Source organism: Mastigoproctus giganteus, chromosome 7 (genome assembly GCF_048544385.1).
Source record: "Mastigoproctus giganteus isolate SK-2022 chromosome 7, ASM4854438v1, whole genome shotgun sequence".
NCBI lineage: Eukaryota > Metazoa > Arthropoda > Arachnida > Uropygi > Thelyphonidae > Mastigoproctus > Mastigoproctus giganteus.
In genome coordinates, this window is record NC_143581.1 from 88,529,069 (window position 1) to 88,550,367 (window position 21,299).

Consider the following 21,299-nt stretch of genomic DNA (forward strand, 5'->3'; position numbering starts at 1 on the left):
AGTGCTAAATGTGAATAAGATGCCTTGGGTGGATTGGATCTATCCACTTATATTAAGAGAGGCAGCAAAAGAGATAAGAAAATCTTTAGCCATTATTATGAGGGCATCCTGGGATAGTAGTAGTAGTGGCATGTGATGCAAGAAAGCAAATGCATGAGCTTATGCAGCATCAGCCAAAAAAAATCACACCGTTCCCTCCAAATGCCTGTCCAGTTCCTCCTTAAATTTATTCAACCTATCAACTTCCACAACGACAGATGGAAGTTTGTTCCAGCAATTAACCACCCACTGGCTAAAGGCAAATTTCCGCACATCCAATCTACATCTGTCTTTTCTTAATTTGAATTTATGCCCCCTTAGGTTCGTAATCTGAACAAGTGGAAGGATCCCATCAGAATTCAGCATGCTGAATCCATTCAAGGCCTTATACACCTCAATCAGATCACCGCGCAGGTGCCTAGTCTCCAGCCACTGCAATTCGCAGAACTTAAGCCTCTCTTGATAAGAGGATCCTTTCATTCCCCTCACTAATCTTGTTGCCCTTCTCTGTACACGCTCAAGTAAATCTACATCCTTCCTAAAATGAGGCCTCCAGACCTGTACGCAGTACTCAAGGCGTGGCCTGACCATTGTCTTATACAGAGGGATAATCACCTCCTTTTCCCTGCTAGCAAAATTCCTATATATCATTGACAAAACCCCATGACCTGCCCTGGCAGCCTGTCTGCATTGCTCAGAAAACTTCATATCTGCCTGCACAATTACTCCCAGGTCTTTTTAATTTTCTACCACCTTAAGTGTAGTACCACACAGTTGGTACGTTTCTCTGGGGTTACTTCTACCCATACGCAGTACTTTGCATTTGTCAAGGTTAAACTTCAGTTGCCACTTCTTAGCCCATTTGCCCAAATTATCTAGATCCTGTTGCAGTAGCACACTGCCATTACTGTCGTTAACAACCCTGCCAACCTTTGTATCATCTGCAAACTTCAACATTAAGCCAGATATACCTTCATCAATATCATTGATAAATATACAAAACAACAGTGGACCCAACACCGAACCCTGTGGGACTCCACTAATAACATTAGTCCAAGAAGAGCAGCACCCATTGATTACTACCCTCTGTCTTCTCCCACTTAAACCATCCTTTTATCCATTGTTGCAACTTACCCTTAATACCATTCTGCTCCAATTTGTACAATAGTCTTCCATGCGCAACAGTGTCAAAAGCTTTCCTGAAATCCAAATATATGATATAAAAATTATTTTTTGCATCCAGTTCCTTTGTAACCACATCATAATATCCTATCAAATTATGTCAGACAAGACTTTCCCTTAACAAACCCATGCTGTGTCTGAATTATTGCTGCAGTCTTGTCTAGATGATCCTGCAATGCATCTTTAACCAGCGACTCCATTATTTTACCCGGAACAGAAGTTAAACTAACTGGTCTGTAATTATTACCCGTGTCACCCTTCGATCCCCCTTTGTGAATTGGGGATACATTTGCACATCTCCAGTCCGTGGGAATCTCCCCTGAGTCCAAGGATGCTCTAATGGTTTGCTTAGTTGCTTTGCCGCCTCCTTTAATATAACTGGATAGATCCCATCCACCCCAGGTGCTTTTCTTATGTTTAACTTCAACAATTTCTCTTCCACTTTGCTCTCAGTTATTACAAAATCATTAAGTATCCTGCTACAATTTGATAACCTTCTGCCATTTTCAAACTTTAATAATTCCTCACGTGTGAATGTAGATGCAAAATACTCATTCAGTTTGTTTGCTATCTGAGCAGGATCATCAATAGTCGAACCATCGATGTCAAGTGGACCAATCAGATTCATCCCCTTCCTTTTAGAGTTTATATAAGTAAAGAAATCCTTGCTGTTTTTCTTAGCATCTTTTGCCAAGGATTTCTTGTAATCAGCTTTCACCTGCCTAACCTCCTTTGTAACTTGGTTACAGATCAACTTGTAGCTATCATAGGCTTCTGTGTCACCTGTTAATTTGTATGCATCACATGCATTTTTCTTCTCTGTTACGAGTCTCATTAGTTCATTTGACAACCATTTAGGCCTAAATCTTGAACAATATTTCTTAATAGGTATGAAACGTTTAGTAGCATCCACGATTAATTCCTTGAATGCTTCCCACTTAGAATTTACTGTTGGTAACATCATCAGTTGATTCCACTGTACAGAATTTAAAAACTGTCGGAGACCACTGTACCCGCTTTTACGGAAGCAAAAACCCTTTCCTTTACCCCATGATGGTAATTAAATCTTTAAGTAAATCCCACGTCAGTACACTGTGATCACTGCCACCTAGTGGTTCTTTTATCTGCAAATTCGTAATACATGAATGATCACTGCTGATAACCAGATCAAGAGTATTACTTTCTCTGGTTGCCTCTCGAACATGCTGCTGTAGAAAACAATCATCCAATAAATCCACAAATGTCTGACTAGTGTGTGAGTGCCCAACCCATAAGTTCCAGTCAATATCTGGGAAGTTGAAATCCCCCATTATAAGACTTTCCGATTTACTAGCCCACTCTACTTCTCTGTACAATTGTTCATTGTACTCATTCGAGTCATTAGGCCTATAACACACTCCTACTCTTCTTTTTGCTTTCGCAGTGCTTATGTCACACCAAACTGACTCAACAGTGCACTGTTCATCTATATCAACTGGATGCACTTCTTTTGATTTTATGTTTTTCTTAATTAACAGCATAACACCTCCTCCCTTCCTATCCTGTCTATCCTTTCTGTACATATTGTATTCCCCAAATTCCAGTTCGGCATTCCTTATATCAGTGTGACACCATGTCTGTGATATCCCAACAATATCCGCCTTTTATGTCTTGACCAACACTTCAAATTCATCAAATTTATTTACTATACTTCTAGCATTGGTATACATGCAAGCATACATGCTCCTACTCCTATTCTTTGTTACCCTAACACATCCCATATACCCACCCGTTCCACGATGACTGCCATCCGTCCCTGAAACCCCCAACACCTCACGCTCCAGGTTGCTACTTATTCTAATAGAAGTTGTGCAAGAATCACCTTCACCTCTGCCTACGGTTACTGTTAAACTATTAGTCCTTGTATCCCCCCAAGCTATCAGTTTTCCGACCCACCTAACATTGCCTTGATAGCATCAGCAAATATTCTTGCACCCTTTCTATTTAAGTGTATCCCATCCCTGTAGAAGCAGTCTCTCCTGTTAACAAGGGATTCAAGGGAAGTCACCATGGACCGGAGGTGTGAGAATGTATCCCCAATTTACAAAGAGGATCAGAGGATGAAGTGAGTAATTACAACATGTAAGCTTGACTTTTTCCAGAGAAAATAATAGTTAGTGGTTAAAGAAGTTATGTAGTACCATCTAGACAGTTTGTGTTATACTGCAGTTACAGCACAGAGCATGAATTTTATCTGACCAATTTTAATGGATACTATGACAGAGTAACAAAGGAACCAGTTGCAAAAAATAATTTTGACATCATACATTCAGATTTCAGAAAAACTTTCGATACTGATCCACGAAAAAAGACTGCTGAACAAAAGTTGCAATTAAATTGAAAACACCTCAATACCAACACAGACAATTTGGCAACATTTCAGGAATATGTTTTTTTCCTGTTGTCAGGTCTACAATCAGCCATTACATATTGTAATTCAGCCATTATTAATTGCACCTGCTACTAACTTCAGTTAACTGGATATTGTAACTCAGCTATTATTTAAAGTAATTAATTTCTATCTTGAGCTATTATTCTATTTTGGAAAGTATATTTTCAAAACATCAGCAAATTGTTTAAGTGTTGGTATTTCAATTTTAAAAAAATCTGTCATATGACATATTACTGTGGTATTATTAATTCTTTCTCACATAATGACATTATTTGTAAATTTTATGAATACTTCATAAAAAGTTGGCAGGTATGGAGTTTCACAGCATCACTGCAGAATCATTACTAACTACAGGGCTAAAGTCCCAATAAAATGTTTATTAAACATAATTCAACTATAAGAAATATAAAGAATTTTATATATACTTATATAATTTTTTATGTTGTGTGATATTTCTCCATGTTGTATGCAGATGATCCAATTTATAGCCAGTCAGTTCAATTCCATTTAACTTGGCTTCTAGTAACTGTTTATCTATTAAACGCTGCATTGCTTCTGAATATGTTGCCTTTTTTGCTTTAAGCTCCTAAAGTATAACACAAAATAAAGTATTAAGAGAAACACTCAGTGATTAATAATTTAATTAATAATCAGTTTCATATAGCACTATTATTTCAAATTAAGCCATTTTTTTTAACCTGAAATGATAGAAACTAACTTTCACTAAATACAATCACATTTTACTACTTTGGTCCTTTTAATTCATAGATAATTCTATATTAACATTATTCAAGATCACCTCCCAATCTATTCCTTTATAAATTATTGATTAAAATTTATAACACACTAAACAAATTCAATAACAATACATATACAGGGTGTCTCAAAAATATTGGTACAAACGTTTAGGGGAGGTAGGTAACATCTAAAGGAATGTGAATTGCATAGGAACCCATAACCGGAAACATCACTGGAAAGTAGTAGCAGAGGCATAAGAAGCAGAAATGACACAAGACAGTAATTAGTGGCAAACATTTATTTGACATAATATTAACAATGGAATATGAGATGGATGCATTTCATGATGTTACAACAGATGCTCAAAGGTTCCACCATGAGACGCGATGCATGCGTGACACCAATGCAGCATGGATTGGTGGACACGGTCGAACACACCTGGAGTTTCTTTGACAGTACAGCAGTGCAGACGACTCTCACCACGAGATCCATTTCCGTCTCCACAGGCGATTCATACAAGATAAATTTGAGGGCCCCCCACAGAAATAAATCAAGGCTCGATAAATCAGGTGAGCATGGGGGCCAGGCAACGGGTCCACCATGGCCAATCCATCAATGCCCAAAACGCCTGTTCAAATGGTCTTGAACACACCTTCCATAATGGGCAGACGCCCCATCATGTTGAAACCAAATGTTGTGTCTCACATTTGCTAGAACATCGTCAAGTAACCCTGGTAGAACTTGTTCAAGGAAGATCCGATATTTAGCGGTGTTCATGCGGGATGGTAACAGGTATGGGCCGACTAAGCAGTCACCGACCATACCCGCCCACACATTTATTGAGAAGCGATGTTGTGCCGCATGGGGGTGCACACCATGTGGGTTGTCGTGAGCCCACACATGAGCATTGTGCTGATTGAATAAGCCTTCCCAAGTGAAATAAGCCTCATCCGTGACCAAAACATAGGCTGGAAAATTCAAGTCTTGAACACTTTCTTGGAGAAAGAACTGCACAAAAGCCACACATGCAGGATGATCTTGGGGGAGCAGTAACTGAACCCTTTGGAGATGAAAGAATGTAAGGAATCGTCGTGCCAGACACTCTGTACAATGCAATGAGGCACTCCTAAGGCAGAGACAACGGCATGTGTGCTGGTAGTAGGATTATTCTGGACCACGCGCAAACAAACGATGGTCCGGTACATGTCTGTCTGGGAAGCGTTCTCCATAAAGCAGCTCGTCCACTGCCCTCTGCTAATCCATACACTAGGTGCATGTCTGTCAGCTCACAGTTTGTATATCGATACATGCTCTTCATGCGGTGACTACTGCTTGAATGGGTAAACCAGAAATTTTCCCTCTCGCGAACTGATGAACAGCGCCGTTTTTTTTTTGTAGTTGTTGGCGCATCGGCTTCTGTGGCCATAATGCACCTCCCAAGATTTTTGCAGTACTTTGATCCAAGCCCGAGGCGGGATTCGAGCCCGCGACCTTTGGGTTGCCAGGCAAGCACTTTACCCACCCAGCTAGCCCGGTCGGCGAACAGCGCTGTGTACCGACTTACGGTGACGTTTCTGGTTATGGGTTCCTATGCGATTCACATTCCTTTAGATGTTACCTACCTCCCCTAAACGTTTGTACCAATATTTTTGAGACACCCTGTACATACTTTTGTGTGTATACAATGAAAGGTATAAACATCAGAGAATATGCTTAAACTAGCAAAATTCATTTAGCCAACATAATCATGATCTTGTATATACTTTCTAGCAGGGATAAGGATGTCATTATCCCCTTGTATAAGGCAATGGTTAGGCCACACCTTGAGTACTGTATACAGGTCTGAAGGCCTCATTTTAAAAGGATGTAGAGCTGCTGGAATGAGTACAGAGAAGGGCAACAAGATTAGTGAATGGAACAAAGTGTTGCTCAAAGAAAGGCTTAAGTTTTGCAAATTACAGTGTCTGAAGACTAGGCACCTGCGAGCCTTGAATGGTTTGAGCATACTCAATGCTGATGGAATTCTTCCTCTTGCTCAGAATAATCACCTGAGAGGAGATAAATTCAAATTGAGCAAAGACAGTTGTAGGATAGATGTGTGGAAGTTTGCATTTAGCCGGCGGGTGGTTGACTGCTGGAACAAACTTCTATCTGTCATTGTAGAAGTTGATAGCTTAAATAGATTCAAGGCAGTACTAGACAAATATTTGGAGCGAGTGGATGGCTGATGCTATATAAGCTTGCTTTCTTGCATCATGTGTCTTTACTAATGCTAATGCGCAAGGATTTATATAATAATTCTGGTATAGTATTAGCTAGAATTTAGTTTAGTCAGCAAAATGTCAACATTACTACCAATGTGCAGCAATTAGATATTATGTACATTATATGTACATATAGTACATGTTTAATTGATAATATTCCTTTTAGTTTTCTTTTTTGTGAGGTTAGTACTTGCACTATTTTTATTATCATTCTATTACCACCTATTTTAAATTTATGTTTCATGACTCCATTATGTGCTAAAAGGTATTAAGCAAAGCACTCAAAGTTCAAAATTGTTCAATGAGGTTTGGTTGCTGAGTAAGTGAAATTATAGTAAGTTGTATTCATTTTTTAACTGAACATTCAAACCCCAGTTTGCTGCAATTAAAAGTAATAATAAGGCATGTAATCAGCCTTTATTATTCTTTAATATATTATATAATATTTCTAAAATAATTAATCAGTTTGAAATGCAATAGTAAAATTGATACTGGGATAACAGACAGTATACACAAGTTTTATCTGTGTGGATATTTGTGTGTGTTGAAGAGTCCTCATGGAATAACGGAGTTATTCCATGAGGATTCATTGGAATTGATTAATGAATCTATGAGGACTTGCTGGAATTGATTAATGAATCTATGAGGACTTGCTGGAATTGATTAATGAATCTATTCATCCATAAGGGATGAATAGATTCATTAATAGTCACTGATTTACTTTAAATGCAAATCAATGTGTCTAATAGAAAAAAATAAAATAAAAAAATACACAGTGGTATATGATGTTTGGCAGTTTGTGTCACATTTTCACATAATTTCACATCATTTTTATTTTATTATTTTCTTCTTTGAATAAAATGGTTTTTACTCAATTCAGATGATGTTTTTAGACTAAACAAAATATGCGAGATAAGTTTCTCATTTTGAAAAAAAAAAAAGCAGATGATTAGGCAAAACTTCAATTCAGAAATCAAAATCTATCCTTAGTAAAATTTTAATATAATATTAAATTCAAAAATTTCAGCCCAAATATGACAAATAAGGCCAGATGAAAAATTGTCTAAAAATAAGCATGACAGATCCCAGTTTTAAAACCTGCAGTACCTGAGCAACCATGTATATGAATTTATGATTGAGAAAAGACAATTCTTGTAGACAATGGGTTTGAACTTCTGTAGATTGTAATTTCAGAAATGCATAAAAAAGAAGGTTTTCCCAAAGAATAGGAGTAAAGTTCTTTGGACAAAAAAAAAAGTTTGGACTATGGATTGATATTGATTAGCTGAGGCACAAGTTTGGACTAGTTTGAAAAAAAGAAAAGTGGAATTACAGATATTAATTCAGAACAGTGCTTGTAGAAATATTTATAGAAAAGAAAGATAACTAACAGAAACTGACTGTCTGTATGATATCAGGGGAGTCAGTTTATAATTGAAATATATTAATTAACACCTATTTTGGACAGTCTAGGAAATTAGGAAGTTCTGAGGAAATCACTCCCAGATGTAGGAATATCACACTGCACAGTAGATTTATGATTTGTAAAAATTCAATAACTATTAAGAAAAAAAGCAACACAGTAAAAGGGAAAAAAAACAAGTTTTTTCAATAAAGTAAAAATAATATTTTTTTTGTGCTAATGCACAGAAAGGTTAGAAGTAAGAGTAAAGATATTTGATCATGTCTCAAAATCCTTGGTCCCCAACACTTATTACGGACATTCTTTCTAGAATGACAAGCTAAGGCCTGCTTTAAGTTTTAGTCCACATGAAAGTCTAATGACCTGATGGAACTGATATTCAGGTGAGAAAAAAAAAAAAAATGTGAGTCAAGTGGACCAAATTTCAGTGAAGTCTGATTGTTCTGTAACAACCAAATCCTATGGTTGCACCTTTATGGTGCCAGGGCAGTAACTCTGGATAAATCTGTTGTGTGAAAGTCACAAAAGACTGCAACTAGTGTACTGGAGACAGCTTTCCAGGTGTGAACCAATGAAGCAGAGGCTGAGGTGTGACAATCACACCACACAGAGGAGTGCATACAAATTTCGATCTTCTCTGGCTTAAGATCTCTATACCACCCTTCTGTGTCACCAGTCAATACTAGGTAGTAAATGACTCCCATCAACCAGCACAATTCCACCACTGTGCCTATATTGGAGGTTAGAAGTGGTTAAATCTGCATTTTAGTCTCCAGAACAAAGCTCCAGCAATTGCCTGTTCCATCTCTTCCATCATTCAGTATGAGTAATGTTTATTGATGTTATGATGAGCATCATGCCAAGATCCAATCATCTCACATTTTGTGGATACATCTCTAAAACGGTTTTTGCTGGCTGCTAGGTAGTCTGCCATACTGAACCCATTGCTAACAATCTAGAAGGCATCTGGTTCAGCTAGTGTATAATCTCGCTGCCTTTGCTATGCCAGTTAGTAACTGGTGGAAATGCAAGTAGTGTGTATGGGGGGGGTGGGGGGACATTGTCAAGGCCACATTATGTCAAGGAGCTGGGCATATTCTTGTTGTGTGTATGCCATAATCAAAAATTTCATTATTTCATATAAAGTTCCATACTTTATTTACAGAATCCATTATGAACAGTCAAACTAACAGTACAAACTTATCTGTGAAAAGATCTAAACCTCCTAAAAAGTTCCTAATTCATTTTGTTTTGTTGTTATTTGGTTTTTAGGAGCATTAGCAACTAAGGCCATATTGCTCCGGGATATGCGGTGGTGGTCATTCCCTGACCTTTCTGCATCCTCCATATTTGGTAGTCAAGGGCTCGAACCCCGGTCTAATCAAGAAGCGTGTGCTATGTATGCACTGCTGCTCCTGCCCACCCAGCTATGGAGGCACCCTCATTCATTTCACAAATATACAGTCTCAGTTCCAATCTCAATGATATCCTTTACTACTTACAACCTGTCAAGCCCCATTTACTTTTTCTGACAGAATCCCAATCATCAGTTTGCCTCAACTACTGCTCATTTCAGTTATCCTAATTATTTGCTTTATGATTCCTTTCACTTCAAAGGTGACTGTGCATATGTCCCCGGAAAGAATCACTAATTTATAATCTTCTGTTTTCAATCATCTCTGGCTTAAGATCTCTATACCACATTCTGTGAAATTCACCTGTTGCCTCTATCATTCTCTGAACTCCAATAATCACTTGGAATTCTTTTGCTTCCTTTATTTGAAACTTGACTCTCTCCAGCCTAACTTTTCTAACAGTGAGGTAATTTTCCTTGGTTTTTTAGTTTTCACAACTCCAGCTTGCCTTCAGTTTGTCTAGTCGCACAGGCCTAGTTGGTCAATATACTGACACTTTTGTAATTACTACTGACCTCAGAGATTGTTTGTTTACCTACCAAAATATCAGACAATCCTAACCACACATCCAACACTCTTGAACATTTTCTCACAAACAACCCTTCAAAGTATATAGCTGAGGTGAGTGGTCCTCTAGGCATCTCAGATCAGGACTTGATGATGGTCTTTTTACCATTACAGCCCTTCTCTAGTGGCTATTCTCAGCATTACATTGTTTGGCATTACAAGAATGCAAAATGGGATGAACTTCATATTTTTATTGATTTCTATACTTCCCTTCCTTGATTGGATTACTGTTTTAAATCTTCTGATGATAATGTTTGCTCAGATTGTGTCAGTGAAATTATTCTTGTAGGGATGAAATCGTTTATTCCACACTTTACATTCAAAATCTCATTCTTAATCTAAATCTTGGTTTTCCAATAAATGTGAGGATGGCTGCTCAAGATAAGACTACTGCATATCTTTATTGGGTTGTATCCAAATCTCCAGATTCACCTCTGGCCTACACTAAAGCTCACAAAAATTGTAAAGCAGTTATTAATCAATCCAAACTAGATTTTGAACAGGCTAAGCATAGAAAACTTGCATCTTATCCGGATGGTAGTTGATCATTCTGGTCTCTTGCCAGAACTACTAGCTACAATTTTTGTCCATTTACACTATGAACTCTCTTAAAATCTGATAGTTCTATTACATTCTCAGCTAAAGCTAACTTATTAAAATCCTACTTTTCTTTTAACTCTTGTGTTGACCTTGGTAAACTACCTTCTACTATACCCAGTGTATTCCACTCAATCCCTCCAGTGGTCTTCCATCAAAAGGATGGCATTAGAATTTTGAACAATCTTGATACCAAGAAGGCTCTGGCTCCTGATGGCATTACTCCTTTTGTTTTCAAAACCTGTACTCCAGAGATTACTCCTGTTCTGTATCATCTTTTCACACTTTCTCATTTCATGTTTTTCTTTCTTCTTGGAAATTTTTTCATATACAGCCATTTCTTAAAAAGGGTGACAATTAAGGGTGAAATATTCATTCCGATTATCATTCCACTGAACTTACCTATACTCTTTCCAAAGTAATGGAAAGATCCATTAATTTCCAACTCTTAAACTATCTCAAAACTTTCCATTTGATCGATGATCACTAATATGTCAATGTCAATCCATTAGTGATATAATGGCTTAGGTTATCCATCTATGGACAAATATAATGGAAATGTTTTGTGAAACTCAAAGCAATTGCTCCTGACATTTCTAAGGCTTTTGATCATGTTTGGCATAATGTTCTTCTAAACAAGCTTCCATCTTATATAGGGTGTCCCATAAGTCTGGAATCATAAGGAAAAATAAAAAATAGCAATACAAATGCTTTTATTCACAGAACATGCTCAGTGTGTCTTGTTTCTGACACAAATCCAGATAAGATTCCCAATTAGCAAACACATGGTGAATGAGGTCTGGAGTAATTCAAATGTTTAACACTGAATTTTCTCTACATAGATAAGTTCAAGTACCACGGAGAAGAAGAAGAAAAAAAAAAACCAGTGATGTGAGATCCAGACCTCTTGCTGGCTATTTTACAGCCCTCAACATCCTATTCAATTACCAGGAAACTGTTGGTGCAGAAACTCTCTCTTACATGGAAATTGTTGGTGCAGAAATTCTCTCTTACATGAAAGCTGTAATATGCAATAGCACCACCTTGCTAGAACTATGTCAGAAATTTCCATCCATGTTCAAGACGCTGGGGGAAAGCTGCCTCATTGAGCATATGTAAATAGGCACTTGTAGTGACAATGCAGCCTTGTCGATCAAATCGGCCCTGGAAAGACTGTGCAAGGCTCAAGGGATAGAATATTTTTCAGCCTGGTCTGTACTTGTTCACAGGAGAGACTGCTTCTACAGGGATGGGATTACTTAAATAGAAAGGGTGCAAGAATATTTGCTGATGCTATCGAGGCAGTGTTAGGTGGGTCTGAAAACTGATAGCTTGGGGGGGGGGGATACAAGGACTAATAGTTTAACAGTAGCCATAGGCAGAGGTGAAGGTGATTCTTGCACAACTTCTATTAGAATAAGTAGCGACCTGGAGCGAGGGGTGTTGGGGTTTTAGGGGCAGATGGCAGTCATCCTGAAATAGGTGGGTATATGGGATGTGTTAGGGGGAATAGGAGCATGTATACCAATGCTAGAAGTATAGTAAATAAATTTGATGAATTTCAAGTGTTTGTCAAGACATCAAAGGTGGATATTGTTGGGATAGCAGAGACGTGGCGTCACACAGATATAAGGAATGCAGAACTGGAATTTGGGGAGTACAATGTGTACAGAAAGGATAGACAGGATAGAAAGGGAGGAGATGTTGTGCTGTTAATTAAGAAAAACATAAAATAAAAAGAAGTGCACCCAGCTGATATAGATGAACAGTCAGTTTGGTGACATACGCACTGCGAAAGCAAAAATAAGAGTAGGAGCGTGTTATAGGCCTAATGACTCAAAGGAGTACAATGAACAATTATACAGAGAAACAGAGTGGGCCAGTAAATCAGAATGTCTTATTATGGGGGATTTTAACTTCCCAGATATTGACTGGAACTTGCGGTTGGTCAACTCACACACTAGTCAGACTTTTGTGGATTTATTGGATGATTGTTTTCTGCAGCAGCATGTTCAAGAGGCAACCAGAGAGAGTAATACTCTTGATCTGGTTATCAGAAGTGATCATTCATGTATTAAGAATTTGCAGATAAAGGAACCACTAGGTGGCAGTGATCACAGTGTACTGATGTGGGATATACTTAAAGATATAATTACCATCAGGGGTAAAGGAAAGGGTTTTTGCTTCCGTAACAGTGAGTACAGTGGTCTCAGAAAGTTTTTAAATTCTGTACAGTGGGATAAACTGACGATGTTACCAACAGTAAATTCTAAGTGGGAAGCATTCAAGGAATTATTCGTGGAAGCTACTAAACGTTTCATACCTATTAAGAAATATTGTTCAAGGTTTAGGCCTAAATGGTTATCAAATGAACTAATGAGACTCGTAACAGAGAAGAAAATGCATGGGATGCATATAAATTATCAAGTGACTCAGAAGCCTATGGCAAATATAAGCTAGTCTGTAATCAGGTCACAAAGAAGGGTTAGGCAGGCAAAGGCAGATTACGAGAAAACCTTGGCAAAAGATGCTAAGAAAAACAGCAAGGATTTCTTTACTTATATAAACTCTGAAAGGAAGGGGATGAATCTGATTGGTCCACTTGACATCGATGGTTCGACTGTTGATAATCCTGCTCAGATAGCAAACAAACTGAATGAGTATTTTGCATCTACATTCACACATGAGGAATTATTAAGGTTTGAAAATGGCAGAAGGTTATCAAATTGTAGCAGGATACTTAATGATTTTGTACTAATTGAGAACAAAGTGGAGGAGAAATTGTTGAAGTTAAACATAAGAAAAGCACCTGGAGTGGATGGGATCTATCCAGTTATATTAAAGGAAGCAGCAAAGCAACTAAGCAAACCCTTAGCCATAATTATGAGAGCATCCTTGGACTTGGGGGAGGTTCCCACGAACTGTAGATGTGCAAATGTATCCCAAATTCACAAAGGGGGATTGAAGGGTGACACGAGCAATTACAGACCAGTTAGTTTAACTTCTGTTCCAGGTAAAATAATGAAGTCACTGGTTAAAGATGCATTGCAGGATCATCTAGACAAGACTGCAGCAATAATTCAGACACAGCATGGGTTTGTTAAGGGAAAGTCTGACAAATTTGATAGGATATTATGATGTGGTTACAAAGGAACTGGATGCAAAAAATAATTTTGATATCATATATTTGGATTTCAGGAAAGCTTTTGACACTGTTGCACATGAAAGACTTGTACAAATTGGAGCAGAATGGTATTAAAGGTAAGTTGTTACAATGGATAAAAGGATGGTTAAGTAGGAGAAGACAGAGGGTGGTAATCAATGGGTGCTGCTCTTCATGGACTAATGTTATTAGTGGGGTCCCACAGGGTTCGGTGTTGGGTCCACTCTTGTTTTGTATATTTATCAATGATATTGATGAAGGTATATCGGGCTTAATGTTGAAGTTTGCAGATGATACAAAGGTTGGCAGGGTTGTTAATGACAGTAATGGTAGTGTGCTACTGCAACATGATCTAGATAATTTGGGCAGATGGGCTAAGAAGTGGCAACTGAAGTTTAACCTTGACAAATGCAAAGTACTGCATATGGGTAGAAGTAACCCCAGAGAAACGTACCAACTGTATGGTACTACACTTATGGTGGTAGAAAATGAAAAAGACCTGGGAGTGATTGTGCAGGAAGATATGAAGTTTTCTGAGCAATGCAGACAGGCTGCCAGGGAAGGTCATGGCGTTTTGTCAATGATATATAGGAATTTTGCTAGCAGGGAAAAGGAGGTGATTATCCTTCTGTATAAAGCAATGGTCAGACCATGGAGGCCTCATTTTAGGAAGGATGTAGATTTACTTGAGCATGTACAGAGAAGGGCAACAAGATTGGTGAGGGGAATGAAGGGATCCTCTTACAAAAGAGAGGCTTAAGTTCTGCAAATTGCAGTCGCTGGAAACTAGGCACCTGCGCGGTGATCTGATTGAGGTGTATAAGGCCTTGAATGGGCTCAGAACGCTGAATTCTGATGGGATCCTTCCACTTGTTCAGATTACGAACCTAAGGGGGCATAAATTCAAATTAAGAAAAGCCAGATGTAGAATAGATGTGCAGAAATTTGCCTTAACCAGTGGATGGTTAATTGCTGGAACAAACTTCCATCTGTCGTTGTGGAAGTTGATAGGTTGAATAAATTTAAGGAGGAACTGGACAGGCATTTGGAGGGAATGGTGTGATTTTTTTTTTTTTTGGCTGATGCTGCATAAGCTCATAGACATGCTTTCTTGCATCACATGCCACTACTACTACTACTACTACTACATTTCCTTGAATAAAGACTGGGGTTGTGACATGGTCTTTCTACAAGCCACACCATACCATTACGTGAATAGTACCTTGTTCCCTCGAAGGAGTAAACCAGTGAGGATTGTTTTGAGACCAGCAGCAAGTGTTCTACTCTGTGAAAACTGTCAAAAAAAAAAAAAAAAAAAAAATTCAGGAGCTACTGCAGTAAAAGTATGACTCTAATAAGAGAAAGGGCAAGTATGTATCCATGTATGTTTTTTTTTTTTAATGAAACCCCCAAACATGAGAGGTTAGTTAGTTAGTTATTTGGTTTTTAGGAGCATTAGCAACTAAGGCTATATTGCTCCGGGATATGGGGTGATCATTCCCTGATTTCCGCATCCTCCGTATTTGGTTGTGACGGGCTTGAACCCCGATCTAATCAAGAAGCGTGTGCTATGCACTGCTGCTCCTTCCCACCTGGCTAAGGAGGCATCATATGAGAGGTATTAGAACCTATAGTACTTAATACCATGCTTGGGTTGGAGGTTGAGAAGATGAGAGAAGATATTTGTTGACATTAGACTTGAACTTCTGTAGACCGTAATTTTCAAGAAATACATATGAAGGAAGGTCGTTCCAGAAAACAAGGAAGATGAAAAGTTGGTTCTGTGATTTGGGAGTTGGACAGTAAATGTATGTTGGCTGGTGGCGGCATGTGTTTGGACTGTTTTGAAAGAGAGAGAGTGGGAATTATAGAAGCCAATTCAGAAGAACAGTGGCCACGGATGTATCTGTAGAAAAGGTATGCAGCAGAAACAGTACGTCTGTGAGACAGTGAGTGGAGAGAGACTCTGTTAGAGATGAGTCATTAATTAACCTAACTGCCTTCTTCTGAATGGAATCTAGAAGCCTAAGAGAGGTTTTAGGGGCACCACCCCAGATGTGGGAACAATATTCCATGGTATAGAAGATTTGCGATTTGTACTGAGTGTACTGAGTGAACAGCTGTTTGGAAAAAAAGTAACACTGAGAGCAAAAGAGAAAACCAAGTTTTTTAGATGCAGAGGAAGAAATATTTGTAATGTACTTGTGCCAAGAGAGAGAGAGAGATTAGAAGTCAGGGTAATCCCCAAAAAAGATATATCAACTCGCCTAGAAATCGGAGTGTCACCAAAGATAAGCATATATTAGAAGAAGAATCCTTTTCGCGAGATATAAGACAAGACTGAGTTTTAGAAGGATTGAAATCAACTAAGTTGTCTTTGCCCCACTGGAGAATGTCCCTGAGGGATGGGCCAAAAATAATTAGAGGTGCAAGATACCTACACCATTCTGTGTAAATATCATGCAATGCGATGACTTTTGTGATTTTACTTTTTTTGCCAAACAACGTAAAAGTGCTATTCCTTGGAGAAAATTCTGCTGCCTTGAATTCCAAAAAAAAGGACAGTACAAGCATGTCACAATAATTTACAAAACAAACTACAAAGGAATTTATAACAATAAATCTAAAAAGACCTAAAGGAAAATCCAGCAGTGAGCAACCTAACCTTCCCAAAGTCTATGTTGTTTGTTTTTTTTGGTTTTTAGGAGCATTAGCAACTAAGGCCATATTGCTCCGGGAATATGCGGTGGTTATTCCTGACCTTTCCACATCCTCTGTATTTGGTGGTGACGGGCTCGAACCCCGGTCTAATCAAGAAGCGTGTGCTACGCACTGCTGCTCCTTCCCACCTGGCTACGGAGGCGCCCTTCCAAAGTCTATAATGAGGAACTCTGTATATCTCAAGCAAAGCCTAAAGATTTAATGAAAATGTGCCAAGATTTGACAATACTGAAGGAGCATCACAAATTCTATTTAAAATTAAAAGCATCAATAGAAATAAGGGATATTACAAGCACCAGATTTAAATGAAGAATCTGAATATGAAGAAGATATTGAAAATTAATTTATACCAAATTGTATGTTATTAACATATTTTTCATTTATTTATATGTACAGGTAACCCTCGTATAACACGGTAGTTTGGTTCCCACAAAATCTTGTTATAAGGGACTATGAACCAGTACAAAAAGGAGAGTTACATTCCAAAAGCGAACAAAAATACGCCATTTTTTTATAACTATCGGAAACTTAATTTTTATAGTAGTCATAATTCATATTAATTCAATATTCATAATTCAATTAAATTCAATATTCATAATTCAATTAAATTCATAATTTATTTTAACTTTATTTTTATAATAGTAGTAACTTAAATAGTAATAACTGAATAAACATCTTACCTTACAAACTGTGATACTTATATGTCAGATAATGTATGTTCATTTAATTTTCTTACTTTTCATCGCTTCATCCACTTCATCTCTTCTGCAGCATCTAGATTTCGTGTATCTTCTGGTCTCTTTAAAAGTCATGAACTGCATGCTTCGAAGTCACAATTTTTTATGGTCTCAAATAAGCAAAAGTTGAATAGCGCAGAATAACCCAGGGCTCTCCCAACAAAATACAGTGGACCCGCTTTAAATGATACGTGAAAATTGGAAAAATATTTTCCATTTAGCAATATAAAAATAAATTTACGCTTACATACATAGCTTAATTAATAAGCACTGTAATATGTACATACTAATTGATATTTCTGTTCACCAACTTTTTTTTTTTTTAGCTGTAAAATTTAAAATGGTAAAAATGATAAGCAATTAATAACAAAGAACATGACATGCACAAGTTGTAACAAATACGATATGCACAAGTGAGATACGGAGTAATGAGTTTCTGAACATTTATTTATGTTTTTTATATGACTGACTATTTCATGGAAGGCGAAACACATTTCACCATAATAATGTGAAACCCACAGAATTCCAGCTATCAGTACTCGCAAATGCAAGAAGATCGAGTTTACTACCCGTTTTTAATTTATTACACTAACAGAAAAGACCAATAACCTGGAAAATGTGAATTGTTTTATAGTAGTGACCTCCAGAAATGTGCTTTAGAAAAATACCATGAAGGTGATACCAACTAGCGAATCAACAGCAGGGATTCACAAAAAAGGAATGGAACATTGAAAATTACATCTAACATAATAGCAGGGTTTTCCCAGCACAAAAGCTCAATAATACCGTGTTATGCAAAATTTCCTGAAATTCTCAAACTGTGTTATAGCGAAATTGTATTATATAAGTATCGTGTTGTGTGAGGATTGCCGCAATTTATCAATCATGTTAGAGCGAAACCATGTTGTAGAAGTACCGTGTTATACAGGGGTTGCCTGTATATGTTATTCTAACCTAGTTTTATTAATAAATTATTCATTTCTGACCAACAAAAATGTGTTCAAAATTTTTTTGTTCACCTTTTCAATTCTTTATGAATCTGACAAACTTTCAAACTTCACAATGCCAAAACTGAGAAAGTGCTTTTTAAGCTCCTACATAATGGCAATCTTAAATTACCAATATGGATTAAAAACAGCATCTTTGGAAGGTACTTATAAAACAACATTTAGTTAAATAACTTAAAAAATTGATTTTTCTAAAGTCAAAGAATCTTTAAATGCGTTTTCTCAAAACTATCTTTTTGCAGATTCGTGGTTTTGGCATGGGATTGACGATATGTTATCTACAATCAGTCACTCACATTTTTAAATTTATTTCAAATCTGGTGAGCCATAAAACATGCAAAATTTTAAAATTATGCATGTTGCTACCTATCATGAATAAATATTGAATTTTGTGTTCTTGAGTTTGTTATACAAAAATAATATCAAATTCTTTAAAAACAATCATTTTACAACTGTAGATATTTATAGGACTAGCACTGGCATTTATAGCATTAGCACCTGCAGGTTCAACATCACTGCTCAGGAAAAATAGCTGCAAAAAAAAAAAAAAAAAAGTGGTGCAGCACATGAGAAATCTTTGTGCACAATGACTTGTGAAAAGTGTAAAAATTAATTTCAAAAACTACTGAAGTAAAAGTGTATATTTTGGAAGGTTTAAAAAATTTCAGATTTAATCTTTAACCAACAGCTATTTTAGAGAGGCACCTCACAGATCAGTTCTACCCCTGCTGGGTTATTTAATTAATTCTGAAATAAACTGCACCATAAATGATTATTAGAGTTTATTCACTATCATCCCTTTCCCAAAACGAAAAATCTAGACGTTTAGTAATATTTTGGTTTATTCCATCTCGAGATCTTAAGAAAGGAAACATAAACTGGGAGAGAATTTTAACAAAAGGCTACAGATATTAAAAAATTCATAACATTTCACAGGATTGACCATGGACTCAAAGAAAAGAGCATTAAAAGCAGGACAGCACAGTAAACACTAAAGCAAACAAAGAGAGACAAACTAATGGCGTGTTGATGGTTAAGCCAATCCAAACAAGTTCCTTGTCATCAATATAGTGGGGGGGGGGAATGTGATGTTCCTAAAATAAGGGTGTGACACTCAGCTTGACAACTAAGAGTATTAACTCGTTAACTACAGAGTAGTCATCGAGTTAATACCCTTTCACAAGTCTGTAGTCAACGAGTTGACTACAGACTTGTGAAAGAAGCATAAATTAATTCACTATCTTGCTCAGATTTAACATGGATTTAAACCATAATGGCAAGATGGCTAAAGTTAATGGGAGAGCACATGAACTTTTTTTAAATTTTTTCATGATAATGCTCCAAGTAAAGCATTTTAGGTCCATATTTAGGCTTTAGACCTTGATCTACTTTGATACATTGATCAAGCAGCAATCTGTCTACAATATGGAAGCAATTTAGGTTTGGCCTAAGAGATGATGAGGCTTTAAGGTTGTGGTTGGGGAAGATCCTCCAGAGATATAATTCCCAGATGTTAGGTCAGGTTTATGGAAACTAATATGACTCCATCATCACTTTTAAAGGGGTGACAGTCTTTTCATGTTGATTTTGGTGTAAAACCTTGGGTTGGAGGCTATGTGCTAACACTGGTTCTAATTTGGGGAAAGGGGGTAGTAATACTTGAAGTTCAAACATTTCAGAAACTTGTACTCATTTGCAAAAAAAAAAAAAAAATAAATAAAAAAAATAAAAAATAGAAGTGTAGATTTTGAATGGATAAGTGGACAATCCTGTTAAATATGTTTTAGCAATATGTTAGGTCTCATATGAAGTAGATTCTTCAATGAATGGCCTGTAATTGAGCATAAAATTTAGTTTGGGATCAAATATTCCCAGACTTGTGTGTATAGTGATGTCAGAAATGTCAATGTTATTGAGAAATGGCTTTGTTTATACAGGCTGTTCTTGAAGGAGAAATTGTTTACTGATTTAGCAATGTCAATGGTTAGCAAGTATCGTGCCAGTTTCTGAGCTTTCTATTTATTCTGTTGGTTACAAAGTGGATGACCACTTGCAGGATTGACAGAAATTAGAAATTTGATGTAACTAGCATAGCATAAGCATTGCTCTCCATAAAGGTCTGTAAACAGGAGGAGCAGTATAGCGAATTGAATCTCAGAGAGAACCTCCTCTCTGAGGGACTCAAGCAATGGCAATTTAAAAGAAAGACTGCAACCTAACAGAAAGGTATACAATTCTGGAGGTCAAGAATGTTCAGTAGTGATTCTTCATGCATTAAGAATCTGCAGATAGAAGAACTGAAGTGTGCTGAAGTGGGATTTCCTAAAAGAGGTAACTACCATCAGGGTTAAAGGGAAGGGTAATTGCTTTCGTAAAGACGACTACGATGGTCTGAGACAGTATTTAAATTCTATACAGTGGGACCAACTGATGATGTTACCAACAGCAAATTCAAAATGGGAAGCATTCAAAGAACTTACCTTGGAAGCTCTAGACTTTACATACCAACTAAGAAATATTGTTCAAGGTTTAGGCCTAAATGGATGTCAGATGAACTAATGAGACACATTGCAGAGAAGAAAAATGCATGGGATACATATAAATTAACACGTGACACAGAAGCCTATGATAGATACAAGTTGATCTGTAACCAAGTTACAAAGGAAGTTAGGCAGGTGAAGGCAGATTACGACAAATCTTTGGCAAGGGATGCAAACAAAAACAGCAAAGAGTTCTTTACTTATGTAAACTATAGAAGGAAGGGGATAAATCAGATTGGTCCACTTGATATCGATGGTTCAACTGTTGATGATCCTGCTCAGGTAGCTAACAAACTAAATGAATATTTTGCATCGACATTCACACATAAGGAGTTATTCAGCAAGGGGAATGCCAGAGGTGTATTCAACTCTGGCAGTAAGCTAGATAATCTTGTAATAACTGAGAGTAAAGTGGAGGAGAAACTGTTGAAGATAAACACAAGAAAGGCACCTGGCGTGGATGGGATCTATCCAG

At 37.2% G+C, this 21,299-nt stretch overlaps 1 protein-coding gene across 1 annotated transcript in view; it reads right to left on the minus strand.

Annotated features, from left to right (window-relative positions):
- Positions 1–21,299, minus strand: part of LOC150083053 (uncharacterized) — a 261,326-nt gene that overhangs the window by 182,785 nt on the left and 57,242 nt on the right. Inside the window, exon 5 of the mRNA XM_090378376.1 lies at positions 4,078–4,238. Within this exon, the coding sequence (XP_090234502.1) occupies positions 4,078–4,238 (161 nt within the window). The remainder of the gene's footprint in view (positions 1–4,077; positions 4,239–21,299) is intronic.